At 41.3% G+C, this 17,384-nt stretch overlaps 1 protein-coding gene across 4 annotated transcripts in view; it reads right to left on the bottom strand.

Moving 5' to 3' along the window:
• Positions 1–17,384, bottom strand: part of HIPK3 (homeodomain interacting protein kinase 3) — a 113,667-nt gene that overhangs the window by 53,946 nt on the left and 42,337 nt on the right. For all 4 annotated transcript variants that reach the window (XM_027810433.2, XM_055721694.1, XM_005442717.4 and 1 more), the window contains exon 2: positions 5,932–7,027. In XM_027810433.2, the coding sequence (XP_027666234.2) occupies positions 5,932–7,025 (1,094 nt within the window). In that variant the 5' untranslated portion in view covers positions 7,026–7,027. The remainder of the gene's footprint in view (positions 1–5,931; positions 7,028–17,384) is intronic.

Here is a 17,384-nt window from a genome sequence, read left to right as displayed (position 1 = left end):
AACCTTTCATTCTGCCAGCATCACTCAAGTTGTCCATCAGCCTATGGCAGCTTCAGTGGGCACCCTGTTCTATATGGAGACTGGTTATTTTGCTTCCCGTTCATTTCATTTTCCCAATGAATTTGACTATGCTGAACAGCAGTTTGTGTACGGACTGCTGGATGCCAAGAGGAGCATCCTTCCATCCTGAAACTGAATGCTCGATCTTGAAACGTATTTTCAGTAAACTTTCCAGCTGTACTCTAACAGCAGCACAATCTAACATAGTACGATGAAGGTGTTTTCTTCAAAGACAGGAGGCAAAAACCAGGGAGCACAACCATCGGGGCAGTTGCACAGGCAACTGAAGCGGTGACTGTTCAACTCCCTTCGGAGGCTGCACGTGAGGAACACACAATGAAGTATCACACTCCTACACCTGCAATGGCTACCGTTAAGCCAATGATATTAGAAGGATTTTATGAATGATAAGTTTTGTAAGGTTTACTGAAGTGTCATTTTCAAAATCCTGTCTTTTAGGAGGACAACCCCAAACTGAATCAGCATAAAGGTGATTCCCCTTGAAAAACAATTTAGCAATAACTCCTCCCAACCAGCAGCAAACCCTAGAAACCACAAAGCTCTGCACACACAAGCACTGCTATAGCTGTGCCTTGCGGATCCACACTCAACATGCCAGGCCAACATGGAGATGCATTTATGAGTTCAGTTGGTATTACAGCCACAGCAACAAGTGGGAGAAGAAAAATATCAGAGAAGGAAAAGGGTTCATCATTACCAAACCCTGGCACATAGATGTTACCATTAGATGGAACTGGGCATCCCTTAAATACAATTTTACCTACTCTGAACAACATCCGAATGGCACGGACTACAGCGAGGCATCACTAACTGTCATTTGGGTATTAGCTAACTAGTTAAACAGAACTTCTTAACCGCTGGTGTTGCACACAGCTACTTCCAAAAGGGGAAATTATACACAGGTTTCAACAGAAGTTTCTGAGGGAAAAATAAATAAATAAATAAATAAATAATCCTGGAGGGAGTACCAGAAAAAAGAAGGTCCGCAGTAAAACCGGACCTAAAGAGTTATCTCTGAACACGAAACACTGAGAAGGCCATTACTTCTCAAGGAAACGGAAAGGAAAGTAATTCTGCTCCCTGAAGCAGACAGGCAGGACCAGCCTGACCATTTCAGACCAGTCGACTCTTCTTGGAGGTTACTACTCCTTGCAGCCTGCCTTTGAGGCCCTTCTCACACCTGCTTCCCTAAATACATCTAACCTCAGGAGACAGGCAAAGCAAAGGAAAATGACTTCCAGAGGAAAACACCAAGACCTGGGAAAACTTTCTGCCTTGCCACATGAGCACAAGACACATGACTTCAAAGTAAAAGAAAGGTGCTGATTCCCTTCCTCCACAGCCTGCACCACGCGATGAGGGGAAAGGAAGGTTTTCACTTTGGATGCAGCAATCCCCTTTTTGTGATTTGGGGCCCAGCTGACCAAAAGGACAACACCACACTTATCTTCCACATATGACAAAAGCTTGATCACTTACAATGTATGTAAGCTTTTTTTCCTTTTCAAAACGATATGCTGCCTGGTTATTTACCTACTTAGATCACTCATAAAAGGTCAACAGTCTTAACATGTGAGGCCAGCAGCAAAGAAAAGGCTTCAAATACCAGCTCTCTCTAGCCCACAGCTATTAAAATCCAGACCAACATCAAGACAGTCTGTAAGCACAGACACTGTCTTTTAGGGAAAGAGTATTCAGAATAACATTTCATCTTTAAAACAAACAAAAAATAATTATCTGTGACTTAAAGTGTATTCTGGTTAGTATTTATTCATATCCATACTCTTGATTTCTAGCAGTATATAACAGGCAAAAGTTTCCAAAACGCAATGATGTCAGAAAGTATTTTTATACTTGTTTTAACCATTTCCTTACTTTGTTTGACAAAGCTGAAACAGAAATAAGAAAACATCCATTCTTTATCAATCCACCCAGTTCGTCTCCATTTTTCTGCTTGTTTACATCCTTCTAAAATTCAATTAGTCTCACTGTTCTACAGTCTCTCCTCATACAAAAGTGCTACGATGTCTCCAATAGTCATAATTTACGTCACTTCTTCCTTTGCTATAGACTAAGGCAAGTCAGCCCATTATCCATTTACCTGGTTGTATTACGTTCCCTGCCTTAAGTCCTAATCCTCTTAATACTTATTTTTCCAAGTCATTACTTGCTGCTTCTTACTGATGCAAAATACTGACACCACCCTTCAAAATAAATACTGTAACATATACTTTGTGGCATTCTCCATTCTCACAATAATTAGTTCATGACAGTCCCATGAACTAGAAAAAACAGCAGTGAAAAACAACTCTTTATTCACTCCTGCAAAACTTCTTCATGGGTTTCTCTTGAGTGGTCAACATATGCCTCCTAAGACACTGGCGGGTGGACAGTTTCCATAAAGTGCAAATCCTATTCCTGAAAATTACCATGGCATAAGTCAACAGTGCTGCCAGAAATAATAGTTCCTCCCTTCCCCCCAGGCCATCTCCCTCCCTCCCTCCTCACGCAGGCATGGGCACTCTGGCAGATGTGGGGGCTGCAGAACGAAGGAGGGGGATGGAGTTATCACCACCCCCAGAGCAGGACAGCACTGGCACCGCAGGGTTGAAAAGCAGCATCCTGATGCTGCTGGGATGAAGCCCTGCTTCCTCTAAACCCATAGCATCATTTAAGGGCATTTCATTCCATCCATTTCTAAGGCCTCGGATCCTAAAATAGTCATTTTAAAACAAAATGTTTCCTTTTAGTAACTTTTTCTTTAAATTCTTCGGCTTGGCTGAGTGCTTTTGCACAGGTTCACATCACATTTACCTAGGAAATACCCATATAAATGTTGAAGCGGCGTGCTGTGCCTGCCACTTGAAGCAAAGTCTTACGTGCTGTCATCTCTGACCGCGCAAGGATCCCCACTGGTAAGAGTTACAGGTAAAGCTCATGGCAATACACATATAGCTTAGCACAGAAACTATTTTCAAACACTGTACACAAGAATACAGAAGCCATCATGCTAATCAAAGAGGTCCTGTAGCGAACAAGCATTTTTTAAAAAACACTTCCTATTTGAACTATATTGCATTAATTTAGCTTGAATTTTTTTTAAAAAAGAATAAGAGATTTCAACATCTCAGCTGCTGCTTGATTTTTTTGGAAGGGTTTGTTTCAACATGTCACAGTCAAACAAGTCAAACCTGCACTATGACTCCCACCCTTTTCTAATACAAAAAACATTTGAGTACAGTTACATTTTATTAAGTAGCTCCTTATTTGATTGACAAGAAGCAGAATCTCTTGCAAAATTAATTCCAACTCAATACAACATATCATCTGAAGGCCCCTCTCATTCCTCTTTAAGGCTCTTCAATTTTTCCTGGCATCACCTATTTTAAGACCTTTTTGGATCAAATCCCTATTTTCTGATTTTATTTACGCTAGTCAGGTGCCTCCAAAGCAGTAACAAGGAAGTCTGAGGAACTGCATGCCAAACTATGCTAAGTTAATTTGAATCACACAATTAGTAGAGAGCTATGCATCCATGCACGCCAAAAACCTTTTCAGAAGTAAATTTTTTACTGAAAATAATTCTGAAGTGCTGTATCTTACCACCCCACCCCCCCAGAATAAGTCGGTTTCAAAATTATCAAATGTTTAACCTAAACATAACACCAAACCTATTCAAGTAGATAGTCCTTAACCTCTTTCTGTATGGCCATTTTACTTGAAAAAAATACTGACTTTTAAATGCTACTTTATAGAAGGATTATAAAACTATGCAAGACAAAAGAATACGGTCTTTTACTGAACAGCCTGAATATTTACAAAGCAGCAAAGTGCAACTTAGTAACTAGGGAATTTTAGGTGCACAAGTTATGAGTCTATATGATTATCATTCAACATCATTGAGCCAAGACAAGCATATACACCCATAAGTCTTATGCTTGGGGGTGGGGGGAGGAGAATAGTTTTGAATGTACAGGAACAACAAACCCTACTTACTGCCAAAATCAGTGTGTAACTCCTTGGCACCTTGTGTGCATTTTGGATACTTCTGTTGCATTACGTGCACTGAAGTGTGAGTATTACAGACCTGCCCAACCTAGGAAGCACATCAAAATTCATACAAAGTTCAGGTACAAAGGAACATCAACCCAAGTAAAACAAAGCTGCAGCTAAAATGTGTATGTAGGCAACTGAATAAGCACAGCAACGCTATGTCTTATGAGCTATCTGACACAGAAAATACAATTGGAGACTAGTTACTTGAGAACAAAATACCACAATAGGACCACCCAGCCTGGCTGTCTACAGCCTCTCCCTTTGTCAGTTCTTGGGGAGGCAGGAGGGAGAAACAGCAATAGCTCACAATAATCTGTAATTGCTTCAATAAATAAAAAGCCAAAATATTTAAGGAAGTATCGTCAGACCATGCAACTCTAGTATCTGCTGAATTATGGATTTATATAGAACAGCTGATGTTTAGACATTTGCACTTGTCTAGAACCTCACAGAATTCATGCCACCTTTTCAAGACTTGCCTGTTTTTGTCCTGAGAGGCCCAAAAATACAGTATCTTGAGTGCTGTTCAGCTATTACACCAAAATGAACTCTCAAGTTACTTAATTTCTTATTTCCTCTCATGTACATTTTTGTATAATGCAGGCATGCATCAATCCATATGGTTTCCCAATTTAGTTTTCTGTTGACGAATTCTGTGTAGTGTTTAAACCCTTAGCTGCAGCTTGTAATTAAGTAATAGAGAAATGCAGGTGGTGAATTAGAATACTTTATACGAGTACTGTATATGAAGTGTTCTTGTTTACAAGCTACAGTCAAAAAATAGATTCTTCTGGCATGAACTCCATGAACTATTTCATCAAGCCTAGAACTGCACTGCACAAGTTTTCACTTCCAACATGAATAGCTGTAAAATACTTAAAATTTTCTTCAAATTACTCATCATCCTAGTTTACTAGCTTTTTACTGAATTGGCAGACAGGCAATACACAGGACATACTATTGCCAATGATGCAAAGCAGAACCAAAAAAGGTCTTTAAGCAAAACAAGTTCAGCTTATAAAGAAAACAAAAGGAACTCAGATGCTAAATATTAATAGCTTGTAAATGTCATGTAGACTCGGTAGCCATACAAAGACAGGATTAAAAAAAAACCAAAAACCAAAACCTCCAAAAATCAAAAATATATATCCATGTTGAAGCCAATGTAGAATGCAACCATGTACCAAGATCACTTTAAATGCCTGCCTGGTACCACCTCAAACATTCAAGTATCCTATCGCTCACTAACCACAGAAGTTCACCGAAGTTCACAGCTGCTGAAGACACTCAATCAGAATGGAGTTTATAAGAACTAGGCAAAATATTTACGAGCGCTAGAGAAACACAGAGGCATTTACATCATCTTTGGCAACAGGATATAAAACTATGGCACTTCTAGTACACTGTCCAGCTGCTCACAGGAAAAAAAAACATCATGTCAGGAAGGTAGGAAAGGCATCATAATCAAGCAAGTGAAAGCAATTTTTTTTTTCCTATTTTCCTTTTCAGAAGTTTCATCAGAAGTCCCAAAGTAACAGTAAGCGATGACTTCAGAATGCAACACAAAACATACTTCTAGAAAAAATTAACACTATCAAAACATTCAAAGCAAGTATTTACATTTAAAAGGGTAACCAACCACTTAATCTTAGTATGGCCTACATTCTTACATGGTCATTATGTTTTCCAAATTATTATTCGTTATCTAGAAGAGCAATTATTTAAACCATTAACTCTAATAAATGCTAAAACCTTGTTCTATTAAAAGTTAAAAACAAAGTAAAAGACACTTACCTGTAATACCGAGATTGTAAATAGGTTGAACAAATAGTCTTTGATACATGGCTGGCAGACCCAAAGTCTATTACTTTAACCCGGTAAGGCTGCCGAACAGGATCAACCAACATAATGTTCTCTGGTTTGAGGTCAGCATGGATTAAACCCAGACTTTTTAGTTTTTTCAGTGCAGTGGCCACCTGTTGCAGAATAGGCCGTATTACTTTCAGTTGCAGAGGGCTGAATTTGTTTTGCTTCAGGAAATCATATAAATTCTGTTCCAACATCTCAAAAACCAGACAAGTATGGTTTCGATGCTGAAAGCATTCGTAGGCTCTCACAAAGTTAAATTCATCAGCATTTTCAGTACTTAGTCTCGCTAATATGCTCACTTCTATTTGTCCTTGGCGTGCATATGAAGGATGATTCTTCAAGATTTTGATTGCCACAATCTCATTTGTCCCCCTTTTCCAGCACTTCACGACTTGTCCAAAGGTCCCTCGCCCAAGGAAATCAAGAACCTCATAAGTGTTTTTCACGGAGCACAATACCTCATGCTGTACTAACTGGTAATCTCCATCTCCACTTGTACCACTTTGTTTTGAAGTTGCAGCCGTTGTCACAACCGTCACCGGGTTTCCTACGTTGGTTTGCAACATTGCAGGCAGGATGGACAGTTCATCAACAATCTGCATCGTGCTGTTTTGATTATCTAGCTCTTCGCTCTTACGCTTCAATCCACATCGCTGGGGTCCTTCCAGGATATCTGATCGGCTTCCTTGCGTCCCAGTCCGAGGTGCCTCTAACTGAGCTTGCTGCGCCCACGCTGCTAACGCTTTTGTAGCACCTGCAATATTTTTTAAAGCAACAGCATTTGACTGCAACAAGAAGTTCTGTCCTTGAGGTCTGTCAAATGGGTTTTTTGTCTGAAAGTATGTACTAACCCTATGGGGAGAAATTCCAAAGTTTTTACCATTCACATAGATTTGTGGGTAGGTTCTTTCGTGGTACACGCAACTGCTTGGTTCTAGTTTGAGTTTCTTCACACTACAAAAGGCACTTGACTGGGTTTGATAAACGTATGGTGGATAGACCAAGACTTGTGAGGCCATACCTACAGAGGGAGAGAAAAAGAAAAAGCGAGTGAGAATCCTGCACTCTCATTTCCAAGCTTTACAGCAGCTTCCTCTTCTAAAAAAAACAGGGTATGAGTGTATCTTCCAAACAAGCTAGCCTAAATTTATTTCTCATTTAATTTCTTATGGCCCACAGCAAGGTCCTCACCTCACCAGCACATGCACTTCAGCACACCAGGACCATGGCAGCAGCAGGCTACGGCACCAAGCGCTTTCACTGGTTGCACAGGGCAGGAGTGAGACAGTCTTCAGCAGACTGCTGCTCATCATTTTTACAAGTGAAAGAACTACCTCTGTGCTATTAAAACCTCAGCTGTCCTTTTAAAAAACCCAGCACTTCTATGTACAAAAGCACCATAGTGTTCCGTAACACAAGTTAAATAACCAATATTTATCAGTGACGATGTAAAATAACTTCAAAGCTCTGAATTGCGAACCAATGCTACCGGTTACACAAGGTATCTGATCTACTCATCGCAAGCGCAATCAGGCTCCTAAGAACAAATGGACGGACAAATGACGTAACTGTCAAAGCTCGAAGACTTTCACTGTGATGAAAGTGAAAATGATCAAGCCATGTGATGGGACACATAATATCTTAGTGGTGTGTATATGTTCACATAAGCAATTGCAGCTTTCCAGGTAAATTAAGATCTACAGTCATCTAATCCATTTACAAAAGGCAGGTGCTTTCTCCAAGTGACATACTGCCCCATTGCAGAAATGTGCGTATCAGTGACACAGCTGTAGGGGACAGAGGCACCAATTTCTGCCCCCTCCTTCAATTCAGATTTGGAATCTGAGTATTAGCCTCATACTTTCAGATATCCCAATTTCATGAGCTGGGCCACAGAAAACCTGTGCACTAAAGCAAGCTGTTAAATTAACCAAGTATAATGTTTGACAGACCTACGAAGTATGTCCCCGACCAAGATAATTTCCGAAAACTGGGCTGATAATTGTAGGTGGGGAACTTAAAAGGGCAAATTTCTCACAGGAAATTTATTTTCAAGTGAATGTGAAGAGAAGAAAAAGAATATATATCTATTATATATTCTGTATATATATTTTTAATATATTTTTTCTGCCAACACGGTTACTCCCCTGCTAAAAGAGAAGTGAAAGTCAGAATGAAATATTATGGATAAACTTAACTTTTGAATTCCCAGTAAGGCAGAGATCAAAATTTGAACCTGACCAACTCCATTTTCCTCGAGGCCACCACATTTTTCAGAGCTGACACCTGTACAGCCTCTCAGACAGAACACTCACACCTCAGAAATTGGTAACGATTTATTTTTTTTGCACCAGGGGAAGCAGTTCACCAGCCTGGGAATCCCCCAAGCACAGCATCTCTGCTCTGCACAGCCAGTGTGACTGCACAGGATTAGTCCCGCTGCCTTTCTGAATTTGCCCTCGACTCAATGCCAGCTCTACGGAAAGCAGGGCCACAAGATCCTGGGTCCAGGGTCATGCTCCATGCTGTACCTCCCTTTCCCAGGCAAAAGCAGACCGTACCAGCTGAGTGTCAGATGGAGACGGACAATGGCAGTGGTACCTGGCTCACATGTAGGATGAGGAATCTCAATTCCACTTTAAATTACATAGACATCACCTCTCTTAGATGCTGTACCTTCCAGCTCTCGCCTTTGCACTGACCCTGCTGCATCCCCTTTCAGACCTGTCAACCACCAGCCTCGATCGTTCATGTCACATAACACTTAACACTTAAGAAAAAGGCACTGGATGGACCCCAGTGTACATGACTGCAAGGTGTCAGAGAAGTTATGGCTTATACCAGGCCAATCAGCTCTGACACAAATTCATTACCAATAATACTTTAATTAAATCGCTTTTTCATAACAGGCACATGAAGATTCAGGCAATAGGTATTTAAATTGCAGATGAGTCACATAAAACTTGAGCCAGACATCGCAACGACTCTGATCAAACAAAAACTAACCAAACGCACAGCATAATTATTCAGAAGCGGCAATTTGATGTATGCAAATTAACATTTAAACATCTTAAGAGCAATTAAAATAATCAAACCATCACCTCAGCTTAGCATTCTGTAATGGTTTTTGCCCCAGCAGAAGAAGAAAACTTCAAAGCCCTTTCCTTTCCAAAGCTGTCTGCCCAGAACCAGCTGATGTAGCAAGGCAGCTAGGCTCTCTCGCCACCGGGCATTTGGGGACCGCCACTGGCCTCCTGCTCCACACCATGGATTTAAGGTTAACCCTCAACCTCAAAACACAGGCAAAACTTCTCCAAGTTCCTGAATTGTCTCCGTTACAACATACCCCATTACAAAGTGCTTGGTGCCCAGTATAAGTATACTATTGACTATGGGACTTCCTCTCTTTTCTATAATAATTATATTTAAGTGAATCATTTATCCTGACCACATTACCTAGAGCTCTAAAAATCAACTCTTACCGACTGCCCTGGAGCATGCATACAGCCAAACCTACTTGGAGCTTCCAGTGCCACCTGCCCAGCTCAGGACAAGTCAAACCTTCTGTCGGCAGCCTACTGTTCCTCTGGGCTGGCTCAAATACCAGGCTTGCCACATTTACTCAAAAGACACTAAAGTCTCAAAATAATATACTTTTATTTTCTTAAAATCTTTCCAAGGTTCCTGCTTTTTTCACCAGAATCCCCACTTTACACCTCTTTCACATGCATCTGCACGCAAGAAGTAAAACGTTCAACCTCAAAAAACCTTTTACACTTCAGAAGTAAAGAAACTGTCCCTCTTTTCAAGGTGACGCTGCTGTGTTAGCCACCAGTTTGCTGACGGGAGAGTTCGGACACCCAGCATCACCCCTGCAACTCAGAGACACACCTCAGTGCCGGGCAGACCCCCGAGCCCTGCAGCCCTGCTGAGCCCCTAGGCACAAACAGGTCAGCACGAGCAGCCAAAGCTGCGCTGCCCGGAGGGAAGGAGCCTGGATGCCCGACCCACACGCAAGAGGCTTGGGAAGCTGCAGCAACCCCAGGGCTCCATTCACCCTGGATCTACCATAACTAAACAGCAAACGTCTTGCTTGGTTTAACTTCTGGAGAAGGTATTTGCCCGAGTGTGTCACCAATGTCAATGGTATGAAATCAGGATGATTACTTTGAAAAAGCAGTGATAAACCTGCGCTGCAATTAAGGAGTTTTTCTGAAAGAGAGGACAACAACCCAGCGGTGGGGAGAACGGAGGAAGGACAGTCCTTCCTTCCTTCCAGCATGGCTGGAAGACCACGCAAACAAATCCTTACCTGAGCCTGCTGGGATTCAGCCTGCACTGTATTCAAAACGGCCAGTTTCTTATAGCTCATGCTATTCAAACCAGTCCAGAAGGACTGGAAGCACATACTCCCAGCTTTCTCTTTAACGTTAATTTCAGTTGGATGAGAAAAACTAGGCTATCCTGTTTGCGGGTTTCTGTGTTTCTTCCAGGCTTAACTCCCCGACCCTGAACTCTGACCACAGTAACAGCTCTGTTCTCAGATAAGAAGTGTTTATTGAGCTATTATGAGAACATTTTTAGCAACTCCAAGGGAAAAAAAAAAAAAATTACAAACCCTGGGAGAACAACTTTTGATGTGATCGAGACAGACTAAACTAAAAAAAGTCAAATTACTCCAGAAAATTAAAATAGTTTCAAGAGTTCTTGTACAAGCATCTAATTTCTTACCTTCCCCTAAACACTTCTACTTTACTCCCAGTATTTTGTCTGTCTCTTTTTAAACATATATTTCAAGACCCAATCTTATTTGGAGAAGCTACAGTATCTTCTTATAACCAATGAATAAGGTGTTTGGTGAAACAGGCGCAGTAAAATCCTGCAGCGTCCTACACCTGAGACTGCTTGAAGACCTCTGCCATCCCCTCATATGCAGCACTCGGAAGACATTCCAGACAGAAGCACTCTCTTCACTATACATTAACATATATGCAATTAAATACACCAGAACAGCACGCAACTATCCAACACAAACCGTTGCTGGAGGTCTTTGCTTTGAGAAGCTAACAGACTTGATTTCTCCCCACCCAGATGAAAATCCAGCCCCACGCGTGGACAGCAGAGCGGCACGGGGAAACGCCACACCACCTCCACCACCAGCACTGCTGTGCCGCAGGGAATTTTTTGTTAGGTTGGGGTTTTTTTTGTGGTTGGTAGTGGTGGTGGTGAGGTTTTTTTGTTTTGGGTTTTGTTGTTTAGGGTTTTTTTTGTTTGGTTTTTGGGGGATTTTTTTGCTGGGTTTTGTTTTTGTTCGGTTGTTTGGATTGGGGTTTTTTGGGGGGAGTAGGTTTTTTTGTTTGGGGTTTGGGGGATTCAGGTTAAAATGTAATCCTATGGATGGCTACACTGGAAAGGATACAGTTACTATGTTGTAGAGTTACGATTTTTGTTTGGGTTTTTTAAGCAGGTCTTCCGGTAAAAAAAAACAACATACTACGCATTTTCACCTACCACAGAGTGGATCTTTCTTTCTTCCCTCCTGTCACAAATCATTTCACTGAGTCCACACTTCCTATCAAGACTACTCCTGCTCCCTTGTACAAACTGAAGCTTGTCAGACTGTATCCACATGAACGAGTCCAGCAGCACAGTAAGAAAGGGATGCAGGGAGCAAAGCAGCCAGTACTAAAGGAAAGAAAAACCCAATTCTGTGCTCATTTCAGGCAGGTTACTTGAGCCTGAACACTCACAAGCAGCTGGTGTGCATCTTCCAGTTAAATTCAATTTCAAATAAAAATCAAATGCATGCACTACCAGACCACTCCAGGATGCAAATCAAAGCCAACGGAACTATCAGAAGATGGACTAAAAAGCACAGTGCCCAGATAACCTACTACAGGCAGCCTCTGGCTACTTGACTAGCTTCAGACTTGATTTTCAGTTTTACTCTCAGGGAGGTCTGTCCATTGACCCTAGGCACATTTTTAAAGCCTTCTTCTCCTTCCCCAAGTTCAAGATGACCATCCTAATCCTGGGCAGCAGCACACACAAGCTGTGGCTGGCTCTGGGTTTGCCCAGCTTGCTTTGCTGCAGTACCACGGCTGCTGCATCCCACCTCACATGCCAGCTGCTGCTAGTGAATACTGCAGGGGACCTGGAAAAGAAACCTGTCTTGAGACACCTACCAAGTATTGTTAAGTCTAGATAGGCTCCCTTTGAAGGAAACGAGGCTTCTTGGCTCTAAGTTCAAAGCAAAGAGAACTGGGAAGTCTACACTTGCTTGGCTTATTAAACACTAAATTATATCAAGACTAAATTCTGTGCTTCTGAAGAAATTACGAAGTAATGAAGTCACTGCATTTCAAATAAGTAAATTAATTGTTTATTCATTTAAATAAATGAAAATACATTTTCAAAAAGTAATGACAATAAAGAGGAGGTGTTTCATAGTTTGCTCCCCCCCTCCCAGTCAAGCTACTCTCTACAGAAACTGAATAGAGAACCACACAGCCATTGCTTAGTGAAACGGAGAACCCCAGTAACGTCTTGCTAATGTTCACCTAACTGTAACCACGCTCTTTATACCAGATTCTTAGAATTACATCTCCATCCTTCTTCAAACAGTTCCAGGCAAATTCAAAAACGTGACCGATCTGGCACACTGTAACAACCTTGAGAAGCACAGGCTGTTCCAGGCCTGACCGCTGTTAATAATTAACGACAAGTTGACATTTCCTCATGACAGAGTAAGGGGTGTGCGTAGCAGAGTAACTAGTTAGTAAGATCACTGCAGCGGAGCTGAAGAGAAATTGCTGCGCTACTCCCTTAATTCTTTGCAAAACAAAGAGCCTCTTTTCACTGCCCCAGGACTGCGATCACTGTGGTGCTGCTGTTGCAGTAAAATCCCCAACAGGCAAAGCCCAGCCAGGGTCAGCCACCTAATACCATAGTTACAATTTAACTCCAGAAAACTTGTTTTCCAGCTTCTTTCAAGCCTCCATGGGTGAGAACCGGTTCCAGCACACTCACACCCTTGCCGGAGTGCAGCGGAGTATCAAGGGAGGCTTTCTAGAAGCTCAGCGATTTCCAGCAAATGCACAAGTTGAGCAGTAGAACTTCAGAAGTGTTTTATTTACATTGTGCATCACTTTGAAAACGCCATGAGGATACTGTCATTTTTCCCAGGTTAAAAAAACCTGTTCTTGGTATGTTAGGTGCCACCCAACTTTTCAATTTATTTAGCAAATACAAAGCTGAACTGGTTGCTCTCTCTTTCCCCCCAGAAGAAACCTTATTACTGGTAGTAGCAGCACCTCTATGTTATTGTTTATTTTGGATATGTAGCTGAACAAGCTGTACTGATGTGAGCACTTTCATACCCATGAACTGTTCACCCTGAGGAATTCCCTTACTCCAGCTGTACGATTCATAACAACAGCACTGGCAACTGAGGCTTCATGCAATTTATAAAAGGAAAACATAGCCACAGAAAGTGCAAAGTGTCAAGAGATAGAAGCCCAGGGAAACCTACCTCCTCTGCCACCTCAAAGCCAGCTCTGACCCACGGAAGGGAGGGACCTGAGCAAAGGAGGAAGCACTGAGATGTTTTAAGTAACACATGCCAGATGAACTGTTTCCTTGCATAACCGTGGAAGCAATTCTGGACATGAACTGCACAGGCACACACACATTCCACCACAGAGGCCAGGGAGATGCAGAGGCAGCTCTGATGCTGCTGCAAAGAAGCCAACACCCAGGTCTAGGGGTAGCAACCAGAAACCCAGAAGTTCAATGACAAAAGCAATTATTATGATCTTTAATTAGGCCACATAAGATGTTTCAGAGCTCAGGAATTCTAGCCCATCATACACCAACAAAATTAAGCTGAGCCGATGGTAGCCTTTGCCTGATGTGAAACCTCAGTCCCACACAGATCAGTGGCGAAAGTTGAGGCTGGAAGGCCAGAGGTTGGTTCCAAATTTGGAGACAGTCTTAGTGAGAAGCAAATTGCAGTTTTAAGAATGCTACGAGGCCGACTTTAGATTTGTGCAACATTTGAGGTATTTTTAATCAGACACTACCAACATTGCAGTGATACCAGAAACTGAAAATATACGTTCATTCAAGCATACTGCAAACCAGTCTCACTTACGCTATTGTCTCAATACTTAGAAACAGAACTGACACCACACAAACGCAAACATCTTTTACATAAAATATCAGCACAGACTCGCAAGACTCAACGCCGTCACCTGTAGCAGTACTGAAGAACACAATCACTATATTCATATTTTCCACAAATATCAAAAGCTAAATCTTGCGATGCCAATATGACTGCAATCATCGTTAAAAAGGCGAACAGAACAATACTTCAAGCATGTACTTCTCTGCTGGGCAAGAAGCTGTTACGCAACTGAAAAGGAAGGACAAGCAGCTCCGTACTGGCCACCAGCCCTGAAAGGGAGCACGCTCTCCAAACCAGGATGTGCCACCATCAACACAAACGGGGCAGTTCAACCAGCCAGGGCTTGGCCAGCCTAATCTCTTCTTTTAAAAGACTACTAACTCTTTTTGAACCTGAGAACAGCAGGCACATGGAAACAAAAAGTCCCTAACAGCAGTGATTAGGAGAGCCCACACCTTTGGGTTCTGCAGGACAGTACGGTGCTGAAGGATGTACTGAAGCTACTGCTACTGCCTGTCATTTCAGTGCAGCAAGGAGGATCAAAGCGAGCAGAGAGGCAGGACATAAAGCCACGCTTTTTCCACTGCCGTAAGTATTTCCAAAAGATTTTGCCACCTTCCTTGAAATAGGAATAAAATTTGATAGAGGGGCTTAGCTCAAACTGCCTGCTGGTAAACCACCTGTTCGCATGCCGGTTTCGAAAAACAAAACCACACACACACATCCCCCCAAAACCCAAAAAGACTTGCTAAACAAGTATGTATGTCATTTTTCCTTCTTATATCCAGCCATTTTATTTTTATTTCATTGCTTAATTATGCATTCTTAGTCTGCTGGGCTTTTGTTAGAATTGGAAGCGGACCAACCCAGCTAAGAAACTTTATTTAGAAGTTTCCTTTTAGAATAGCTCAATATCAAATGTAGCTCCTGTAAGAATATAAATCTAGACTGCTATTTTCCTCATTGCTACTACACCTCCACAGAACGGCTGGCATGCCAGAACATCTGTACACCCACGAAGGGGTCTTACATGAAGTTGATTCTTCATCAAGTCTTCTAAACTACTCAAGGTGGAGGAGCTTCACTAAAAATTATCTTCCTCCCTCTTATAATAAAAGATTTTCAGCTGGACAAAGCACGCATCAGTACAGCAACACAAAATTACTGTTCTCCCCACAGAACTTGCACATTAAGTTTGCAACGGCACATACTCTAACCTGTCGAGCTCACTAAGTCTGGCATAATGCAAAAATATGCTCATCAGGGTCTATTGTACCAAGGGAGCAGAGTTCGGGAAGTGTTTAAAACTGTTTCCTAGACACTGAGAATTACCCAGCAGTAAGTAACATTTGAGTTAAAACTTGCCCCAAATACATGAAAAGCCTAATTACTCTTCCAATATGACCAACCAGAACTTCAATATGAAGCAGCTACTAAGTCATCAAGACAGCACACCTATTCATTCACAAATCATATCCAATTCCTTCTGCAACAAAAATATTGCTGAAAACATGAAGCTTAGATTTAAAACAAACAAAAAAAAGCTAACTTAACTGTAAAAGAATTAAGACATAATCCAACACACTTCTCTTGATTTATCTTTGGTAAAGTTTTCAGGTCAGTCACTTCAGCTACAGCCAGCAACAACTTTCAAACGTCTACTGAGGTCTATACACACACAGAGATCTATATATAGTCACTGTGTGTATGTTTGAAAGGGTTTTTTATATATATATATATATATATACACACACACACACAGAGAGGATGAAAACTCCTTCAAGTCCAAATTTTTTTTCCAGAATACAAATTCCTTACTTAAAATTGTGGGTTTAATATTTTGCTTTTATATAACAGATGACTTTCTTTCATTGTAAGCAACAATATCATGAAAATTGCATTGGTTGCTTACTGCAAACAGCTGTATGCATTAGACACAGCATATACAGAGCAATGACTAAAGAACGGAGGGAAAATAGGTGTTTACCACTTCTTCCACATTTCTGAAGACGTGGAGGAAGCAGCATTTCCTACCGGCAAAGATCAGTGCATTAGAAACGCCTATTCTCTCACAAAAGGCTCAGCCTTTTGCCTCCTAACAAATCAATAATTGTAATAACCCGTATTATAATGTTTCCCAAAGCCACCAGCGCAAGAAATTTCTCCCTCTCCCCTATGCAGAAAGCTTATTGATTTAATGACACAAAAGAGGTACGCAAAAAGAAAGCCAAGATAACGTGCAGCATATGACCCCACTAGCTAGGGCATAACACTGATAAACATACATCAGTTTTTCCTCTTCTGCGTTCCCTTCCATATCTAATAATCTTTCCATTTGTAGCATAAACATTTAACATTCACTCTTGTTTTAATCTTTAAAACAAAAGTTTAGACATCTCTTCAACCAAGTTTTAAAAACATTTAGTCTCAAAGAGTACTTGTCACAACATTTTGCGAGAAAAACTCCCATGATGTCCTCTTGCAGGGCGCAGAGCTGACACAGCCCCAGGAAGCAGTCAGCCCTTAGCATCGTATCAAAGGCCATAAAGAAAAGGTATTAATAAAACTCTTCAGAATCTCATGAAACCAATCTGTTTCTATTAGGCTGAATACCAATCAATTTATTGAATCACAAAATAAGTTGATGTTAATAGATAAGTAAAGAGGAGGCAAAGAGCATTTGTATTCTCTTAGGAACAAAGCCTGTTCCTCCCGAAGGGCTCCACAGCTAAGATCCCCGAGGACCAGAACACCCATACTAAACAGATTCAAGCACTGAAAATAAAGACCTTGTAAGGACCTCCTCTACCCCTACAAACAGTGTAAATCTTCAAAAACAAGCTGTGGAAAAAAAAATTCTCAACTAGAACACACAGACTGTAGACAAGCAAGCAAGTCAAAGAAAGAAAGAAAGAAAAACCACAGAATAATAGAAAAAGGTTGGAAGTACCAGATGACTGAAGTTTCTAGGAAAACACAGGAAGGAAGAGATTTACAGGGCAGTGACACACATTAACAGCTTCTTAGTCAAAAAAAGCAGAAAGACATCTTACCAGAAACAAATAAAAAGACTTCTGGAAGTTGTGCAAGTTCCACCAATTGTTGTGTACCAATACAGGCAAAGCCTGTACCATAGGGAAGAGGGAAAAAAATTAGTACATTTTACTCAAACTAGTGGAATAAGGTCAAGGTT

Source organism: Falco cherrug, chromosome 10 (assembly GCF_023634085.1).
Source record: "Falco cherrug isolate bFalChe1 chromosome 10, bFalChe1.pri, whole genome shotgun sequence".
Classification (NCBI taxonomy): domain Eukaryota; kingdom Metazoa; phylum Chordata; class Aves; order Falconiformes; family Falconidae; genus Falco; species Falco cherrug.
Note: the sequence above shows the minus strand (reverse complement) of the source record. Positions and strands in the feature narration are given on the sequence as shown.